Source organism: Haliaeetus leucocephalus, unplaced genomic scaffold (assembly GCF_000737465.1).
Source record: "Haliaeetus leucocephalus isolate CR32 unplaced genomic scaffold, Haliaeetus_leucocephalus-4.0 Scaffold234, whole genome shotgun sequence".
Classification (NCBI taxonomy): domain Eukaryota; kingdom Metazoa; phylum Chordata; class Aves; order Accipitriformes; family Accipitridae; genus Haliaeetus; species Haliaeetus leucocephalus.
Window position 1 is genome coordinate 115,137 of NW_010972670.1, and position 20,186 is coordinate 135,322.

General features: G+C 35.3%; 1 protein-coding gene across 1 annotated transcript in view; it reads right to left on the reverse strand.

The window, feature by feature from the left end:
* Window positions 1-20,186, reverse strand: part of BBS9 (Bardet-Biedl syndrome 9) — a 162,814-nt gene that overhangs the window by 68,778 nt on the left and 73,850 nt on the right. Inside the window, exons 17-19 of the mRNA XM_010568001.1 lie at window positions 19,990-20,085; window positions 15,118-15,290; window positions 12,213-12,365 (exon numbers count right to left, since the gene is read on the reverse strand). Coding sequence (XP_010566303.1) covers window positions 12,213-12,365; window positions 15,118-15,290; window positions 19,990-20,085 — 422 coding nt within the window. The remainder of the gene's footprint in view (window positions 1-12,212; window positions 12,366-15,117; window positions 15,291-19,989; window positions 20,086-20,186) is intronic.

Here is a 20,186-nt window from a genome sequence, read left to right on the forward strand (position 1 = left end):
TAAATAGACACAAAGACTCTGAATTCAAAGGGCTTTAATAGGTGTTACTTTTTCTAAGTATATTGTCCTTGAGAGTATAAACAATGAACAAGATAAAAATTATGTTATCCACACCAAATAATTTCAAATTTCCTAAAGGGAAATGGAATGAGTCCTTTAAAAATACCATTTAAAAAATCCAGTTCCTGTGATATATAATGTCTTTTTCTCCACTTCTGCTTCCCTGGCAACTATAGTCTTCAGCACTCATACATCATGTTTTCTAGGTTGACCAAAAGGCTTTTTGGAAAAATAAGGATTACAGCTGTCACTGTCAAAACCTGCCACTTCAACATTTCAGTGTCCTGGTCATCTGTCCAACAAGGGACTCAAGCAAACACTTAATTTTCAGATAACCAAATAATACCAAGTCTGTATCCATAACAAATTGCCAATATTAAAACAAGAAATTGGCAGTCACAGAACTTTGTCAAAGAACTCAAGGCAAGCAGAATGGGCAGAATATTAAATATAGAAGCCTTAAAATAATACCTCTGTAGTTATGATATTCATCATTACTGTCTTCTTCCTTCCTGACTTCTGACACACTCAGTTCATTACACCAACTTTTCCTGCATTAACCACCTTTTTCCTTTTCATACTGGTTTAAATTATCCACAACAGAATAATTAAAGGCTTCACAATGTAGAAATACCTACTGTGTGGAAGTCAGTAGTTAAGCACAACTGAAACATAAAATAGACCTGTTGAGATGCCAACTGGCAAGAAAAAATAGAGAAGAAAGTTCTTTTCACGTTTGTTCTTGTCGATTTACAAATTTAACCAACAGTTTAGCTCCAACATAAACTGTACCTTTTATTAAAAAGATCTAAATTGGGAGAATGACCACACAAGTTACATTTTTCCTCAGAGAGGTAGTGGCTAGAGCAGCAGCTCCAAGCTCACTGCAAGGAACATACACACAAAGAAACAGATTATTTTGTTTTTAATAAAGTGTTTATACTATTCTTGATTTTTTTTTTCCTTCAGGAACCCATAGTCCACTACTATACTGCCTCTAGCAAGTAATACCAAGCAGAATCCTAGCTCAGCTGATCAGGGTGTGCAATGAATACGTAAGCAGTATTATTAGATGTACTGGGCAAGCAGGGGGTTGATGACCTGAGGTCTATTCTCACCTCTGACATTGGTCTACAGAGTAGACCAATGGTCTATACAAGTCAGTTTGGGCCAGCCATCATCAGTGACTAAATTAAATGTCACACTTATACAAGTACCCAAGATCAACAGAACAGTGATTTAGATGGTCATTCTCCATGTGTTAGTGGAAATAAGTAGTTATAGAGACTGATGTAAAATGATTTTAGATTAAGTTAGCAGATAAAATAGCTTGGTGTTGGTGGGTTTACAGTAAAGATACAACAGTAACCAAATCCACTTCAATACTCAACTCACACCAAAATCTGCAAACTCATCTGTTATTAGATGAGTAAATAATTTAGTTAATTTGGTCCTCAAATATTTATTTCCCAGGTGGGGTTTGGGGGTTTTTTTTGGGGGGGGGGGGGGAGGAGGGTAGGTAGGGGGAGGAGAGAGGTCTTTTTGTTTTGTTTTAAACCGGAGTTTGGCATAAAATGCTATTAAATTACATGACATACGTAGCTTTCCCCCTTATTATTTAGTTGTTGGTATAATGAACATATAAGTTAACATGAACCCAAGCATTTCACTGAATCCAGGGATGAAGGTCTCCGAAATATTTACTCAGCATGAATTTGAAACCAACATATACTTGCCATCCAACCACAATGCAATATTATCATCTATTGTCCATCAAATAAATCAGTATCACTTTTCGTGTGTTTACACCAGAAAATTACCTAGTTCAATGTTATTTCAGCTACCTGAAGGCACAGCACCCATGGTCACGCTGGTAAAACAAGTATAGTAGCCACCCAAAAGCAAACTATTAAAATTCAATCAGAAGCCACTAAAAATGTTCTCAGTACTCCATGCAGAAATTAACCAAAACTGATAATAATTTAATATTCACTTAATTCATCACATCTGGACCACTCAATTAAAATGAGCAATTTCACAAAGATCATGTATGCAAACTCGCAAGGTAACCATTGTATCTTCTACCACGTATGCTCACTAATTCTTCTCAGCTGTATAGCTTTTATGCCTCAAATGCTTTTGTACTGCATAATTACAGGGCTCATATAGAAAACTTTCTAAGGAGCATGAAATAAGTGTTTTCCATCCTTCTATGAAGACAGTATGAATTTTTTTATTCAAGTTTTGATTACACTACTGCATCGCACTTCCTCTCTTACCTATGGAGTACATTTCTCCCAGTGAAAGAGCCTGTCAATGATTTAAGCTTCAGCACAGGTATCTGGTATTTCAGATTATCAGATATGACATTTCTTTCAAAGAAATAAGACTTAGCAGTATTTCTTTCTCCGGGGAATTGTAGCCAACCGGCTCCATTTTCATTCATTCAAATGCACACAGGTTTCTTTCAGTCCCTACAGAAAGCCCTCATATACAGTCTGGTGAGCTCATGTTTAGGCTGAGGATACAAGATCTATCCCTAAAAAAGGAATATTACTTTTTCCCCTTCAAAAAGACATTAGCCAATGAAACAAATGTCACAAGATGTGCCAAAGAACATTTACATCACAAGAAGTGACATAAATCACTTCCTGATGTTGCCTTTATACACCAGAGAGTACAACCTGCACATACCCCTGAGGACTGAATTAAAGTTTGGGGAACCCTCTGATAGGTCACATTGGTGCAACAGCTCTAAAGTGGGAACCCCACCCAGGGTGGAGTGGGGAAAAAAAATTTAAATAGAATCACACCTCTGGCCCTTTAGTGATTTGAACAGAGCAGTGTGTGTTCAAACCTGGCTATTCACAGGTTCTAGAGGAGTAATTCAGTAGATAGGGCTGTATGACACAGCACAGTGTAGCTGAAACCCTCCTTTATGGAAAATGTGACAGGCCAGACTGAATGCAGTCCAGCAGATCCCTGTTGAGGTGCTTTGTGCCACACACAAGGGCATTTTATTTCCAACCTCTTTCTCTTGTGACAGCTGTATTGTTTCCAGCTTTTACATGCATCTAATCCCCCTCCCCACAAACTGACTGACCTGAAGTGAAGACTGTCCCACATTGGAGCAAGTAATTGCTACCACAGACCACTATACAGAAAAGTTGTGCCAGCAATCCTAATATATGCTTCCCAAGCACAGCTAACTACTTTCAGACATTTTTGGAATATATTTTCTAATAAAAAGGGGCTTTGATGACATTGTAAGTATTCCACTGTTAAAGCTAAATTAGTCTTAGGGAAACAGAAACATAACACTACTTGAACACCAGTAAAATAGAGAATTTTAATTATATGTAATAGCCAATAAGCTACTTCTACGGGCTATGAAAAAACTACATTTAGCAGAAACAGCAATAAAACAAGAGAAGTTAAATATAACTCCTCCAAAGAACAGCATAATTATTCAAGCCAAAAAGAGCTAATTTATACTATGGGTGTAGTTCTCACTGACATTATCTGGGGAAAATGACTATTACAGGAGCGGGTGCGATGTATAGCCTTTAAGTCATGCATGATAAACCCTAATGGTTTTGCTTTGAGGTAAAAGTCTTTACTAATCAAGGAATGAATCATTCACAAAATGTGGAGTTCCTGAGGCCATGTGTGTCAGAAGTGCAATCTAGAGAGAATACTCAATCATTAATGATCACTTTTGAGATTTTTATCAACCAACTAATAAGCAAGGAAAGGAGTTAAGGGGCTTGAACAAAGAGTTAATGGACCTTTAATGACAATCCATGTGTTTTAGTGAATAGAACATAATGAACTTTATTTGCCACGACCACAAACCACCAAGGATCAAAGTGCTCCACACATTGCAAGTGTTAAAGTAATGCAAGGAACAGTACTTATGCTTTCAAAAGATTAGAAAATTATGTTTACTTTAAAAATTGCAATGCCAATACTTATTTTGTATTACACCTATGTAGCAGATTACAGATTAGAAATAAAGAGCCTAGCTTCCTAAATCAGTAGATGGACATGAGGTAAGGAGAAAAATGGGAAGATGTTTTCTTCTTTAGTATATTAGGGGCTGGACCTGTTGGTATCAACTATCACAGAAGTAAAATTCTGGCTCTTAAGATACACGATTCTAAAACGACATTCAGGAACAATTCTGAAGACTGAAATAAAGATATGATGAATTATGTGTATGTACACATATATACGCATGTGCACATGTACACAAACATATACCCTTTTGTACTACTACCTATAAATCACCTACACCTAAGGAGGGCAAAGGCATTTACCTTTGATATACTCTTCACCTTTGCTCTGAAATCATTATGGAAATACCAAAAGAAATTACTCCACCTAACAGCCTGAAACCACAAAGGATTACTAACCTAGAGTATTTCCAGTTCCCTAAAACAAAAAAAACTGACTGTAGAGAACCTAGTTCAATCATGTGAGTCTGCAACCAAGCACCAGAAATAAGAGACCCAAAAATCAAATGGGAGTGTGTTATTTGATAGCTGGGGGAATCTTATTCTGAGAGCAGGGAAAAATGGGAAACAAACAGAAGCAAAGAGGGGAGGTTGTGCTTTCTCTCAAAAGACAGGGACAAGATCCAAATCTCTTGCTGAAGAGATGAAAGTAAGTTAGATCCTTCCAATTGGCATGGCTCTGTTTTCCACATAGCTGTATTTTTCATGCCAACAACAAAATGCACATGCACATTTAAAAATTCCTTTGCAGAATTCAGTTATCATTTACTCCAAGTGTCAATACATACACCGTCAGTAGTGGGGAAATTCAGTATCAGGAACTGGACAAAGCTGAAATAGCTGTCATCAGTTTGAGTTAACTGGACTCCAGGAAAGTCTGAGCAAGATACATAACAGATACAAGACCAAACCTGGAGTGCGTGCCTAGAGACCAAAAGACAGAGAGCACCTGCAATTGTGCTTGTCACAGCACCCAACAGCGCAGCAAAAGCTTAAAACAGATCTGCAGAGAAGGGTGTGGAAAGTCACAGAATTGTTCCACAGCAGCTGAAAGACAGGAGATCATGAACCATCTCCAACTGGGAGCCACATAACTACATTAGTGCAGTGCTATGAGGAAGGTGCAGTAGTATGTTTTTTGTTCAACTTTGACACAGGTGCAAAGTTTCCAGATGGCATCATATTCACATCTAGCTGGTGTTGAACAGAGGCGAAGCAGACACATGACAACATCCCCAGCCATAAAGGCAAGCCCCTTAAACACTGGGCCAGAACCCTGTGTCTTATAAACCAGGCTCTCTGGAATAATGGTGGTTTAAATCAGCTAAGATCTGTTCTGAAAACTGATCAAAAGTGTTAGACAAAAGGGACAAAATATGCTTACCCTTAGATATTTGTGAACTGTTAATTAGAATATGGCTTTTCATTTGAAGTGCCAAAATTTCAGAGAGGAAATCATATGATTCGGAAGATACAATTCAGAATCAACTAGTTATCTCAATTGTGATTTACACCCAAAACTAATTTTGCCTGATAGTGTCAAATACTATAAAACGGACAAGAACTGGCACACAGTATTTTAATACTTAAAATACTGCTTGACAAGGTTTCAACACTCTTGCTTGATCACAAACCAGATTGAAAGAGAGATATAACATGCATGATCAGCAGCACTAGGGTGAATATTCCTCACAATTGTCTTGTTAAGTAAGATGTGCTCAAAGGGATTCTAAGTTCCTTTAAGTTCTGTCCAAAATTCAGATTAATTACACATTCTGCTGAAACCTCAAGAAACATAAACTTTTAGTGCATTTCCCATGGGCTCCTAAATTATGTCCAGGGATACAAAAGATTTGCTTTTTCTCCATACATTTAACCTTGAAAGTCTATTGTATCATAGCTTTCTCTTTCTGGATGCTTTTCTAAAAAAATATTTAGTTAACTCTTTAACATGAGCTGACTGTTCTTTTTGTGTATGCATTTTCGAGTAAACTTAAACAAAGCTGCAAGTCATATCCTACATGCTTTAACCAGGTGTTGCTCCAATTTTTTTTTCTTTCTTTGAGAAAAAGAATGCTACAAAGTTAGGTTTAGATTTGATTATTTACATGTCAACTTTCAAGACTAGAACAGATCCTGTCAAGTAATATGGCTACTCAATGTCACTCTGAAAATAACATGGGATTGAAGGGCTCCAAAAGGATCAAACCAGTTGCAAGAAGAGTTATCCATAAACAAAGAACAAACATAAGGGTACCTAAATACCAATCCTGTGCTGTGGCATGAAACTGTGGGCCAGTCCTAAATTTTAGCAGCTGGCATGAACTCATAGCACAATTGCTTAAATTCCATCTCAAAACCATGAAATATTCCATCTTTCTGTTTAAATTAGGCTATGACAAAGAAACAGTTGTGTTATGAAGTTCATAAAGTTCTGAAAATATTAGAAGCACCTTTCTCCAAAACTGTCATAGGAAAGAGAAAGGGCAACTCCCCTGACACTACTAATTAAAAAACCCAGTGCATTCATCTAGAGACATCTGAATTCCAAAACCTTCGCAAAATTCATCTCTTTCTCCAGAAGTCTCTACTGAATGCTCAAGATCCCCAACTAACATCCAGGGCTATATATGTGAGGGACAGCTCACATCACATATCTCAGGGAAAATGGCTACCCTTACATGTGGATAAAGCTTTCTCAGTCACAGGTAACACATTCCTACACAGTTTACTGCTGTGTAAAGAATTAAAATGGATCCTCCTGATGAAATTGCCTTCTTTATTCTAAATGAGGAGTCATGGTATCTCTACCTAGAAGCAATTGTGTTTGTTGACCACTTCTAATAGACCGATGGTGAAATGCTACACTTACTTTCCAGTGCTGCTAGCTGTATGAACAAGATAAACGATATAGGAATGCTGAAGGGGAACAAATGAGGGAGATTACACTGAAAAAAATCTGTAGGAATTGTGCTTGTTCCTGTTCCCCGTAAACTGTAACCTGTGAGCACATCATGAAATCTGAAAGACTACTTGAATACTTTTCCCCTTGTTTCAAGCAGAGTTTTTAAGTGAAAAATTCCTATGTGCGTGAATCTCTGCAATTCATATGCAGAACTCACAAGATGCAAGACCATGACCAGCCAAGATAAAAACAAACCATATACTAAACACAGAAGAATGAACTGAACAACTTCTAGTTGTTCACAGAGCAAGATCTGAAAATTACATTGAAGCCACTTTATTGCTGCTTACAGCCAAGTATTTCTGTGAGACAGGTTATTCAGTAATAGTATAAATAAGATGACCACGACAGAATAGCTGAATTAGGAGAAAATAAAGGGAATAAACTTGCAGTATCAATTAGTTCTAGCAGTTCTGTTTAGAAAACCATGTTAGGTCCTCTTACTAATGGAAAGACACTCTCAAATTTATAAAGTATCTTAAAGAAAGAAAAGCTAAAATGTATCACCAATTCAAAAATAAGGACCCATTGTTGTAGAACATGTAGTTATTAAGCCTAGATGTCTCAGGTTATGCAACTGTGCTGACCATTTATATGGGACTTGTTCTGTCAGTCCATTCCTAGTAACTGCCACTTCCAATGACCACACAAAATTTTACAGTGACACGAAGATCCAGAAATCATTAAGTTCCTCTATATATTTTCTAAATTAGCAGACTGGGAGAGGAGAGACACTATTAGTATTTCTACTGAGACAGGGGATATCATCCATCTTGTCTGGTTAGGTGGCTACTGCCAGTCAGCACTAGTGCACTGGCTTGACAGTGCACAAAAAAGCAACTGATGGTGGGTGCTGAGGCCATGGGTAAAACCTGAGATGTCAATATTAGGAAGCACAAATGAATTAGTGGTTTTACAGGGTGGGGATGAAGAAGCTTCAGAACATGGGGAAACCTGAGGTACTGTGCAATAGTGGCATCAAAGAATAGGAAGGGAGCTATGCCTATTATATATGATGGTGGAAGTGTGGGGATATAGGATAAATCTGTTTGATTCATGATTTGTCTTAATTTTGCTATCTTTTACTGTAATACAATGCAAGGTAGAAGTGATTGCTTTGTCATTACATGTTTTTGTAAACTTGAACTGTTCAATCTTCTCTCAGATTCATGTTTTAAGTACTTAAAATTGGTTAAGCAACAGTTAGTGCCCTAGGACAACTCCACCCCACATTTAAAATACATCCATCTTCCTCTTTCCCTAAAAGAACGTAACTGCAGTAGTCTTCTAAACATGGTTACAGGGTTAAACACAGCTTACACCTAGACACAGCTAGAATTGCTTAGATTCACCAGGATGAAATACATGTGGGTTGAAATAAGGAATTGAACCATCTGATTTTTATGACACTTGTTAATTCCAGCTTGTACCTGGCAACCCAAATAATGTATGTCAAGAGTCAATGCATGAAAATTATATTTCCAGGGCAGGCACCTGCAGCTACTGTCAAACTATGATTATTTCTTTTTTTTAATATGACAGGAAACACATTGTAGAGATTAAAGATTATTAAATTACACTTTCAAACAATAACAACTCTACTAGTTGAGCATTATACAAAGTACATGCTATTTACACCAGCTACTATAAAATTTCCTGCAATCTCATTTAATATTTGAAGTCCTCTAAACTACAAAACATTTATGCAATCTCAACTACTGTTCAATTGCTTTTAAATTTATCTAATTAAATTCCTTTCTTAGAACAAGAGCTGGCAGCACATCCAATTGCACTCATAATTTTTTTAACCTGAAATCAAGAAATTAATTCATAGGCATACAAATAGAATCTATTGCAAATTGATTTTTCCATTCTTTTCATAGCATCTTCCTACAAATCATTCCTAAACATTGTAAGAATAATATTCCCTTTTTCTAATATAATATACAAGGCTACTACATATATAACAGCTTTTCTTTTCCTTCCAAAATGGAATACCTGATGTCACTATTTGTTAACTGTTGTTAATAGTCATTCAAATCTATTTAGACCTAGAATATTACTTCAGAAAGACAAAGTCTAGAAGATTAAACAGGACTATAAAACTATAAGCAAGCTTTTCATCATTGCACACACTGATGCCTGCTTATACATTTCTCCGTTATTGTGAAGATGAAAAGTAAGGTGAAAGTTTCCTTATAGTAAACCCATTAGTAATTTTACTGTAGCACTAAATACATCCTGCTATGTTGGTAATGTACAAGGAGTAATACAAAAATTTAGTTCATAAATAGAAATGCTTTTTACCAGAGAATCAAATGCAGCTTGATGAATTTTCTGTGGTTTGGCATCTATAGGTTTGACACACCTTGTACATCCACCTACATATCACACAAACACAACTTTTATTTGAAGTTGAAAATCTGAAAATTAACATTTACAATCTACTTCAGTTGTAAAATTCAAATCAGTTCAGCAATTCATAACAATTTGCAGGTGGGCAAACAAACTGTACAGAGTAAGTCTAAAGTAGGTATGTATCACACCTAGGCAATGAAACCACACGAGTTGAATATTCACCATTATTTGATTTGTATTTAAAAGGCTGTTCACAAAAAGGTTATATATCTGCTGTATAACTGTTCTGATGCAAGGAAATAAGGGAAGCAATAAGAGGCACCTTTATATCCCCGTGGATTTGGAGAAGTTACATTATAGCTCCATTATAGCTTCAATTTAAAAAAAAAATCCTAAGCTATAATAGTTATTCTATTAAGAATGTAACTCATATAGAGCCCAAATGCTGGGGAGTCTGGGTTAAAAAGTATAATAAAATCACATACTCATAGTAACTGGAAACTCCTTCGTGTTCTAGATGAAAAGATTTGGAATATACTATAAAACCAAAACATGTACATTTCCCTTCTGACTGCAAAACCCAATGTAAAAAGTAACAAAACCTTTCTTTGTACCTAACAGTTTCTTTGGTGAAAAATGAGGGGATAAAGCAATGTAAATTTTTCTTTTCTCATTATAAAAATATTTAACATAAGAGAGGAGATGAGATTCTCGGAGAATGCTAAGAGAGTAAAAATCAATTTCTTTTCTAACAGAGTTTTTTTTTGTGGGATTTATCATATTTATTACAAAAAAACCTAAAACTTCTACATCACTTTTTCAGAGTTCAATCCAAATTACACTGAAGCAAATAAGAGTCATTCCACTAAAAGTCTATGGATCATCATTCTTCATTGAATGCATTCTGCATTAAGAAAACTACTAAACACAACCATGGTGCTCAAACCAGACAACTTTCCAAAAGGAAAAATAGAGACAACTTGTTTGAACAATTCTTCTGAAAAGCAGTATTCTCAAAAATACAATCATATTAATTCCAATGTCAAAAAGGCTATATGCTTAAAAGAATTTTTGGAGCGAGACTTTATACTGTTCGTATTTATCCAACCTCATTATTCCGTTACTGAAAACACATGTACCATATTTTGAATACTTCCAAGTATTTGCATTAGATATACTTGTTCAGATAAAGACAGATGATGATACTGAATTAAAGAAAACAAGGTCTTTTCTAATATAGGGAATGCATCATCGAGCAACTTCATTTCACCCACACAGCAAAGAAACAATATTAAACCCTACCACAGCTCTCACTTTCAAAACAACATATGCAGCAGTGCGGTCTCTATGGCAATTACTATTTTACTACACTTTTGTTTGTACTAACAATAACAACGTTTCTTTGTTGCAAGGGGGTTCACATGAACAAAAGAAAATGACAAAGGAAATCTACCAAGAAAAATGTGAACTTGCCTAAACCAAAGTTTTAACAAATGTGGAAAAATGTGTTTGTTCCCTGGAAAGAAATCTTTTTCCTCATTCTCCTTTCAACTACACTAATTCTAATTAAAAAAGCTTACAACAATAATTGTTAAGAAATGCACCCATCTAATTTGGTTTGAGGGACTAAAATAAGTATCTGCAATATGCATTTATTTCAACCACCTGATTTTTGTCATATCCTCAGAACTCATCTTTCAATTCAACTGCATAAGAAAACTGTCAAACCCATCCCAGTTCCTTTTAAGTTTAAAGGCAACAGTTCTACACAGCAAAAGCAGAGACGCAAGAGACTCACTTTTGTTTATCTTTAGGGCTTATTTAGCCATGCCATTTCAAATTGTTAAAGAATCACATCTCTATATCAACAGTACCTAGTATTTCTTGAAGTTACCAGAAAACCTCCACTTTCAAACTTAAACCATCTCATAGTTAACTCATTCACAGTAAAGACTGAAATAAAGGCAAATCTGACTCATGTATAATCATACATGGAAAGGCAGTTTTCTCCAATTTAGAGAAATGTTTTCTTAAAGCAAAGAGTAAGGAAAAATATTTTTCCTTAACACATCTGTTTTTTAGTTGTGATATACAACAGCACATAAAGGTAAGGGTTTTTTTCCAGCAAGTAATCTAATTGTGACTCAGCTTTTCTAACAACGCATGTTAGAAAGTAAAATCAGATCCTCCAACAGAAAAGCACAAAACACATAAAGTAACTTCTTAGCAAAGGGGACACATCATGAAAAAAAGGTTTTTCTAAATCAATGCAGGGCTGAGGCAGGAAAAGGAAGAAAAATTGGTTTATTCCTTGTGTACTTCCAGTATGGGGATGGTTTAGGAATGAATTTTTTTAAAACATTTTTCTTCTGCAGCTATCGCATTCTGAAATGATTAGAACATAAAATCCCCATAAGGAAGGACATGGTCAGCCTCAGACAATTTTGTTGTGAATGTTACACCAGCCAAACCATTCCACCAGTTTACAGTGTACCATAAAATATTTACACAAGCTATGAACTATAAAATATTTTCACATGAACTATAAAATATTTACACTATCAACATAAGTTAGGAAAGAATTATGTGCTGTCAAGCTGGTGTGATCCAGGAGTAAAGATTTTGTGGTCGCAGATTAAATAAAACCATTGCAAATCATCTGGAAAGTTACAGGGAATATTAGGTTAAACAAATTACTGCTTCCTGGTCTCTTGGATGGTAAATGTAACCAGGAAAGCATAGCTTATATTCTTCAAGCTAAGTTTTACCAACAACGTAAAGAAATGCTAGGCTCATAATCAAACTGTACTGACCTCTCTGAACGTTCCTTCTAGCAAGGTGTCCAGATGTTGAAGAGGAGCAGGAGTTTTGTCTTTGAATCGTGTCAGCAATCGCCGCTCAATAGCTCGAAACTGTACAGCCCTTTCAGATAATAGCTCCTGAAATTTTTCAGCATTCAAACGTAGCTGCAATTTAGGGGTTTTCAAGAATTCAGGTTAAGGGTCATATACATTACGTATGCACATTCCAAATGAAATGGGAGAATGATAGTAGAATTTTTGGGAGAGTGTGTATTATTCAAATCTGATAACGTCATTTATATTAGTTTCATATTTTACACCCCTCGTCAAGCTTATTAACATTTTCAAGAATGATCATTTGCCATGGAAAACAAAACTAATTTTCAACAGCCACAATAATCTGTGAAAAAGCATAAATATCTCATCAAGAAGCCTAATAACAAGAGTGAAATTTCACAACCAGGATTTGAAGGCTTCTTCTTGGTTTGGTGTGCTATTTATGACACATACACACAGTGTATTGGACTTGATATTCATTGCAGTAGAAAGTAAATGGTTATTGCCTAAAGCATAAGTAGAATAACTAAATTCTGCACTGTTTGAATTATTGTCTTTTTCTGAAGTAAAATCCGTTTTCTTTTTATATATACTGATCAGCTATAGCAAAAAAACTCTCTTGAAGTGTTCACAAAACTTTGAACATTGTACATCAAATGACCAGATAATAAGAACTCTTATTTTATCTTTTAATCACCTTAGCATTTTCTAGTACATGCCTCTAACACAAAAATCACTAAATAAAGGTGAGTCCTTTCAAAAAGCTGGGACTCCTGTGCACAACTGACATGCTGTAACTAGCAGAAGTTATCAGAAGAAACATTAAGTCACACAGCTTTCCACATGTGAGCATTATGACACACATCCATTTTAAAGTGCCCCAAAAGGAGCAGAAAAATTAAGTTTCCTAAATTTAGAAAACAGATTATATTTAAAAATAAGCAAATGTACCATTCCGCCACTACATTATTATTGAAGGACAGTTCAGGGAAGCTAAGAGAAAAAGAAACACTATGCAGCTTTTCTAGAAGTAGGAAGAAAGAAGGGACATCTTGGGTAAAATTCTCCCAAGCTTGCCAAAAAACAGTGTGTTGAAACTAACAGGGATGGGACCATTAGGATCCCCTTGATAGATCATTTGATATTTTTTAGACCAGATAATTATTCTAAAATTTCAGAAACTTCAGAAAGTTTCAGCCAGCTGAAACATAATAAGATCCTAAATGAGCATTCCAGCAATCACACCTATATTTCAAATTTCAATGTATTTAAGCTTGTCATACAATCTAATGAAGCCTATGTTTAAGGTATTTCTATAATACCAGTCACTAAGAAGAAAAACCCAAACTATTGAATTTCAAATTAGTTGAAAGACTAACAGAATAACTCATGTGCTTGAGAGACAGACATGGATCTAGGCTGACTCCCTAAAACATCCCAGAGAATCCCAGCTACAACTTCCATCTTTCTGTGTGGCGATGGCTCCACCTCACAGAAAATTTGGTAGCATGAAAGAACATCCAATAGTATGCCTCACTCTTACATACATATGTTGCTGGTTTTGTCCGTTACACAAGTTTAATAGAAATTTTCAAATAGCTATTCTCTTTTTTTTACTGGAAAGGCGGGGGGGAAGGAGTGCATATATTTTATTTTATAAATGTCCTGGTTTCACCTGGGATAGAGTTAATTGTCTTTCTAGTAGCTGGTATACTGCTGTTTTTGAGTTAGGTATGAGAAGGATGTTGATAACACACTGATGTTTTCAGTTGGTGCTAAGTAATGTTTGAACTAAGCCAAGGACTTCTCAGCTTCTCATGCCCAGCCAGCAAAAAGGCTGGACGGGCACAAGAAGCTGGGAGGGGACACAGCCAGGACAGCTGACCCAAACTGGCCAAAGGACTATTCCATACCATGTGACGTCATGTCCAGTATAGAAGCTGGGGGGAGTGGGGCTGGGGGGGATTGCTGCTCAGGAACTAACTGGGCATCGGTTGGCGAGTAGTTAACAATTGCATTGTGCATCACTTGTTTTGCATACTCCAATCCTTTTATTATTGTTGTCATTTTATTATTGTTATTGTTATCATTATTAGTTTCTTCCTTTCTGTTCTACTAAACTGTTCTTATCTCAACCCATGAGTTGTACCTTTTTTTTTCCCCAATTCTCTCCCCCATCCCACTGGGTCGGGGGGAGTAAGTGAGCGGCTGCATGGTGCTTAGTTACTAGCTGGGGTTAAACCATGACAATAAGCTATTTCTACAAGCTAGCTGAACTATTGGAGATTTTTCATTGTCATCTGCATGACCAAACAGGAAAAAGTAATTAAATTTATTTTATATCTGGTCTCGTAAACTCCCTGGAGTCTCCAATGCTACTTCTACAAGGGCAGTCAGTTTTTTAAATCTGAAGGGACTTTTTATATAATTACCAGGATGATTCAGAAAAAACAAAAATGCTCATGGCTTCATTATTACAGAAGAGTAAAGTAGTCTAAAACTAGGGACAAATTTTAGAAACAATTTTACAGCTAACATGACATTAGTGAATGAAGAACCCATGGCTTCTGTACAGGCAGTGAGCAGAAGGGCAAATACTAGTACTGTAATTTGTATCATTTGCAGACTGCACTAGCTACTTGCACTCTGCTAGTCACAAGGGCTGTTTCAGAGGCAAGGCATACTCTGTATGTTAAAAAATAAATGATGACATTTCTTCCACCACTATCCTAGATGCAGCTTTCTATTTTCTGAAAGACAAATGCCTGTGATAGCTATAGTTATAATCTGATAAATCATAGCACAACATACAATTTTTAAACTAGCAGAACATTAACGATTCACATATTATGTAACATACCTCAAAATGTCGATCAATTAGTTCAAAATATTCTTGCAGGGGAATTGAACCAGAAAAAGTACATGCAAAATCTTTGCAGTTTTGCTTCTTGAAATGTTCTTCGAGTCGAAGCATGAGCTCTTTTGTTATCAGCCAAAGGTCTTCTAACTGATCACTCTGGATCCTATATCGTTCTTTGAAAACAAGAACAAATACAAGACTAATAAACTCACATTTAAGCCACATACATTCACTACACAACATAGTTTAGATAACACACAAATTTAACTTGCTAACTGTATCCAAAGTCTATATGAGATTTTCATATGAGATACATGTTCACTAGTGCTAAAGAAATAATTGTATTTTATTTACATCAGTCCTAAATACTCTCTGTTTTATCCTAACTTTAACAGGCAATTTTGTAGCACAAAATAAAAGTATTTACTGCTTCAGGACTACTTACTTCAGAGTATGGGCCTGTTCATGAAGAACAAAAAGCTATGAAGAACTGCCATAATAAGGAAACAAGAGAATTACTGGATTATATTAAGTCATAACAACAGGCTGTCTGCAATTCTCTGCCATAACACAACCTTAGTGAGCTTTTCTGAGAGCTGGAGGCAGAATCAGGTTCAATTCACTTTGAACCATGACCAAAGCACAGCATCCTAAGCATCTGATAACAGTGGTAACAAACCCACTCCAATCCGCCTAAAATCTTGAACATCTTTTGGAAACAGTTATTGAGTTTTTAGATAATACACTCAATATAAATTTTATTACATCTCAACTTCCTAGGGTATCTTCTAGTAGGAAAAGTATTACTCTAACTAGTCACAGACAACAATACTCGGTTTTGATAGTGCTATGCTTCACTCTAAATACAGCTAATATTAGTAGAAGGTGATTTTTATCCATCTACACACTATGGCTTTGTAAAAATGGCTTAGTGTAGAAATGAAAGTGTTAATATAGTCTGAAGTGAAAAAACAAATCCTGTTAGCCCGCATCTGTCCCAGCAAATTAATTTAACTTAGCACATTTTAGTGAATTTCAAATTATCAAGCTAGTGGGATGAGATTTTATTTCTGTTGTTTTTAGTCCACATTTATATAATCCTCTCCTTCAATTTCCAGGAAATCAGAATTAACTGAATGTAGAGAGGAAAACATTGTGGAAAATCATAGCAGCATTTTAATATTATTTTTTTTCCAGATAAACACTTTCAAACAACAGTTCTTTATTTCTTTTCAGTAATCATCTACCAATACCTTATCCAAAAGAATAGATAGAAATAGAGCTATGAAGAAAAAGAGTTGCTGGGTTTGATACAAAATAGTTCTTTTTTTGCCCTTGTTAACAAGGTTCACAGTAAATCAAATCAACCAAAATTCTTTAGAACTTGAATGTACTTATTTAAAATTTTCTCAACATTAGTAATTCAAGATTGTTTGACATTACCACTGGCATCATTCCCAGGATATGTATTCCACTGAATAGAGAATGACAAATTCTGTTTACAGTGTAACAGGAAAGAAGCAAGTTTTATTTAAAAACATGCCTGTTAAAGAAAAGAACACCATCTGCTAAAGATAACATTCAACTTAATATCCATTTTTTAAACACTCACAGTGTAATGGCTGGACTTAGTTAGATGTATCATCATACTTTGCCTTAAGTGATTTTTCCTTGATGGAAATTAGCTCAGATGTTTTCAGGCGAAATCAACAGTCATTCCATTTATAATTGGCATATCTAATACATTAATGGTTTAAAATGGATAAAACTAATTTCCTCCAAAATGCATTTTCAGTTTCCATACATTGTTTTTTGGTCAATACAAACACAATCTAATTTTACCATGGCCTGAGTAGAGAGCATTGCAGCAATTTGCTTTACATGATCTTCCAGTTCTCAAAAAAGACAAATTAGATTTAGAAACTGTAGGAAACTGAGAATCTTTAGTTGTACTAAACACATGCTTTAAACAGAAATACAATGAAAAAAACTAAAGAAATAACTGTGCTTCTGCTCAACCTGTGCTTTTATAATAGTTAACCAACTTTTGTTAGCTTTTTCTTAAAATAAGCTCTGTTACAAAAAATTATAATAGGTTTTCAGAAAATTCTCATACAGAAAAGCAGGTGACTGAGGAGCACCAATAGGTTACATAGGTTACAAAGGCTTTTAACACTGTCCAGCTAGCACAACCTGCATTAAGAAGAGTTGCCCTGCCAGTAGGTTATCTGAAGGAAGTCTAGAAGATTCAGTTCACTTCTCAACTAGGAAGCCCGCATCAGCAGAAAAAAAAACCCCACAATTAGCAGTCAAGCCTTCTTTACACTTTGATTAAAAGACAGTTTTAAAAAATTTCAGAAAAAAAAAAATTAAAACCTTAATCTACATGGAGCAAGCTTCTTTTTAATATGTATTAACTGTCAAAATGAACTTCAGGCTGGGCTTCTTCGCAGCATCTGAAGAAGCCTGAGGTAACAGGCTGAAGTAACATCTTCAATTACTACTCTGTTCAAAATGGATTAGGTAATACAATTAAAAACAAATGTGAAAACAGATGTTATTCATGTTTGCAGCTTTAGCAGTGAAACCCAACTGAACCTGGAGACTTTCATTCCTACATGCAGTTCTTCCCATTTAGAACTTAAGGTCCATTTGATAAGGGATATGGAAAAAGATGTCTTCTTCCATTGTCCAAGATTAACTTCTTTCATGGAAAACCAGAAATAAGGATTGATCAGTCCCAATGAACTTTTGTACTTTTCTGAAACACCATTACTTTCAGTCACTATTTATCTACACATACAATTTTCTTTTTGAAGAACACTTCCACAATGATAATGTTGCATACGCACTTTTACAAAGTATAAAATCAGTGTTAAATTACATAGCAGATGAAGGACCTCCCAAATAATACATAATTTCATCTGCATTCATTAGTTCCATAGAAGATCTGTCCACTCAAGCACAATCATTTTGGTATCGTGACACTCCACCAAACAATGCTTTTGTATTATGGATAGTGTCTGCTCATAAAAACATTCAGAATTATGCTTGAGTGTCAGACCTTTTATAATTTTTTTTTTAATAAGTTTTACTTAGGTAACATTTCAAATAAGAAAACCCCCCTAAGAAATTCTGAAACCAACCCAATGCAATGCATGTACTGGATGCTGGAAACAGGCTGCTAACATAGAAGGTGGCATTAAACAACTAATTTGTTTTCTAATTCCCAAACACAACAAATGAGTAGTCACACTAAGAGAAACAGGTATTTTGAATCTCCTTTGTAAAGTGAACTTCACAAGTAAAGTGTGGGAAAGTTTACAGTAAGACTGCAAGCATCTTTCCTAGCTAGTGAATAAAAAAAACTGAGAGGAAAAGCTTGAGGGGTTGGGGTGGGGGAATTAAAAGGTAAAGCCTCACTAGAAGCTAAAATACATTCATTACATAGACACAAATTTGTCCCTTACACAGCATCAGATTTAGCAACTATGCAAAACAAAGTCCAAAACAAAGATTTAAATTGTAATCCAAAAAAACCCCCCATAGTTATTTATAAATCCTTTAAATCTTTAGTTTTTAGAAACTATCATTGCATGTCTAGTTAGTTAAAGCTGTTTAAGATCTACTATTTAAACAAATATTAAAAACCAACTAACAATAAAACAGCATGCAAATAATGCATACACAAACCAATACAAATGGGTTTCAACCTTAGAAATGTAAAGTGATTGTCGGTACAATGAAAGTTACTCTCCAGATGGTTTCTGTTTTTAACACATTTGATTACATTTGAAAAGGTATTAAATATTATCCCATAGCTCACAGCTGATGCCACAAATACTTATACAACCCATCGTGAATACTGATTTTTGAAAACAGTGAGGCAGATTGTTTTTGTGTCAAAAGAATTTCGCATCAACAAACTAGATTCTGATTTCTCACTCAAAACAGTTTTCATAAAGCATTCACACAGCGTTCCATTTGAATTCTCTGGAATGCACAATAGGTATTCTAGCTTTTCAATTTGTTAGTCTGCTGTATTAAATGAAGACTTTGTGCTCTGCTGGCATGCAAAATGCTAAACACAATTGAACTGATTTGGTTCCAATGCACATGCCAAAAAGAGTTTAGCAAGTTGAGTAGTTGTACAGGGCAAGACCATAAACTCTCCAAAATGAAAAGAACCAATCTTTTTTAAAGAGCACAAACTCACAGGTGGTTGGAACATAACTACTTAATTTACAAACTGCCCTATATGAGAGACACTGGACTAGGTAACAGCATATCTACATGCAAGTTCATACATTCTGTAGTCATAATAGGAAGGATATTGAATCCATAATCCTATACTTATAAAGATAAACAGGCATCTAAAGACCCGCATTTACTTAGATGTAGAGAAACAAGTAAAGTAGGGTCTGATGCCTAAAGTCAAGGATTACTGAAAGTCAGTGGAGAGTTAGAAACCTGCTTTTTAATCCCTTTCAAAAATTCCAGTAATGACTACTTCCAAACAGAGGTGTTTATATACCTTTGAGGAAAAGAGGGTTTTTTCCATTATTATAATTACAGTATTACTTCATGAATAAAACCATTGCTAAAAACTTGAAGAAAATCCAGTTTCTTCAGAGAATTGACACTGTAGTGTACTATATTTTGAGTATTATTTTTTGTTATAAAATTTTGTGCCTTCCCTAGTAACATAATTAGATACTTTAGAGGGGATAAGAAACAGTCAGTTAACACTTTGAAACTCCTGCATTAATTCTCATACAGTGATTATCCTTCTTTGTATGATCTGCATTCTCACATTGTACATATATTAACTGATGAGCAGGCCTCTTCTGCATTAATACTAATAGCACTTACGTGATGTTTTTGAAGCAAGAAGAGTGGTTTTTGAACCAGTTAAAAACTGAAATCCTAGAACATTTGCCTGGTCATCCTCAGATGGATCAACAAAGTCTGAAAGAGAAAGTTAAATAGAGTTTTCTATAATTTGACACTGGTATTCAACAAACCCTAAGCCATAGCCAGGACCATTTGAACATTTGCACAAGCAATGT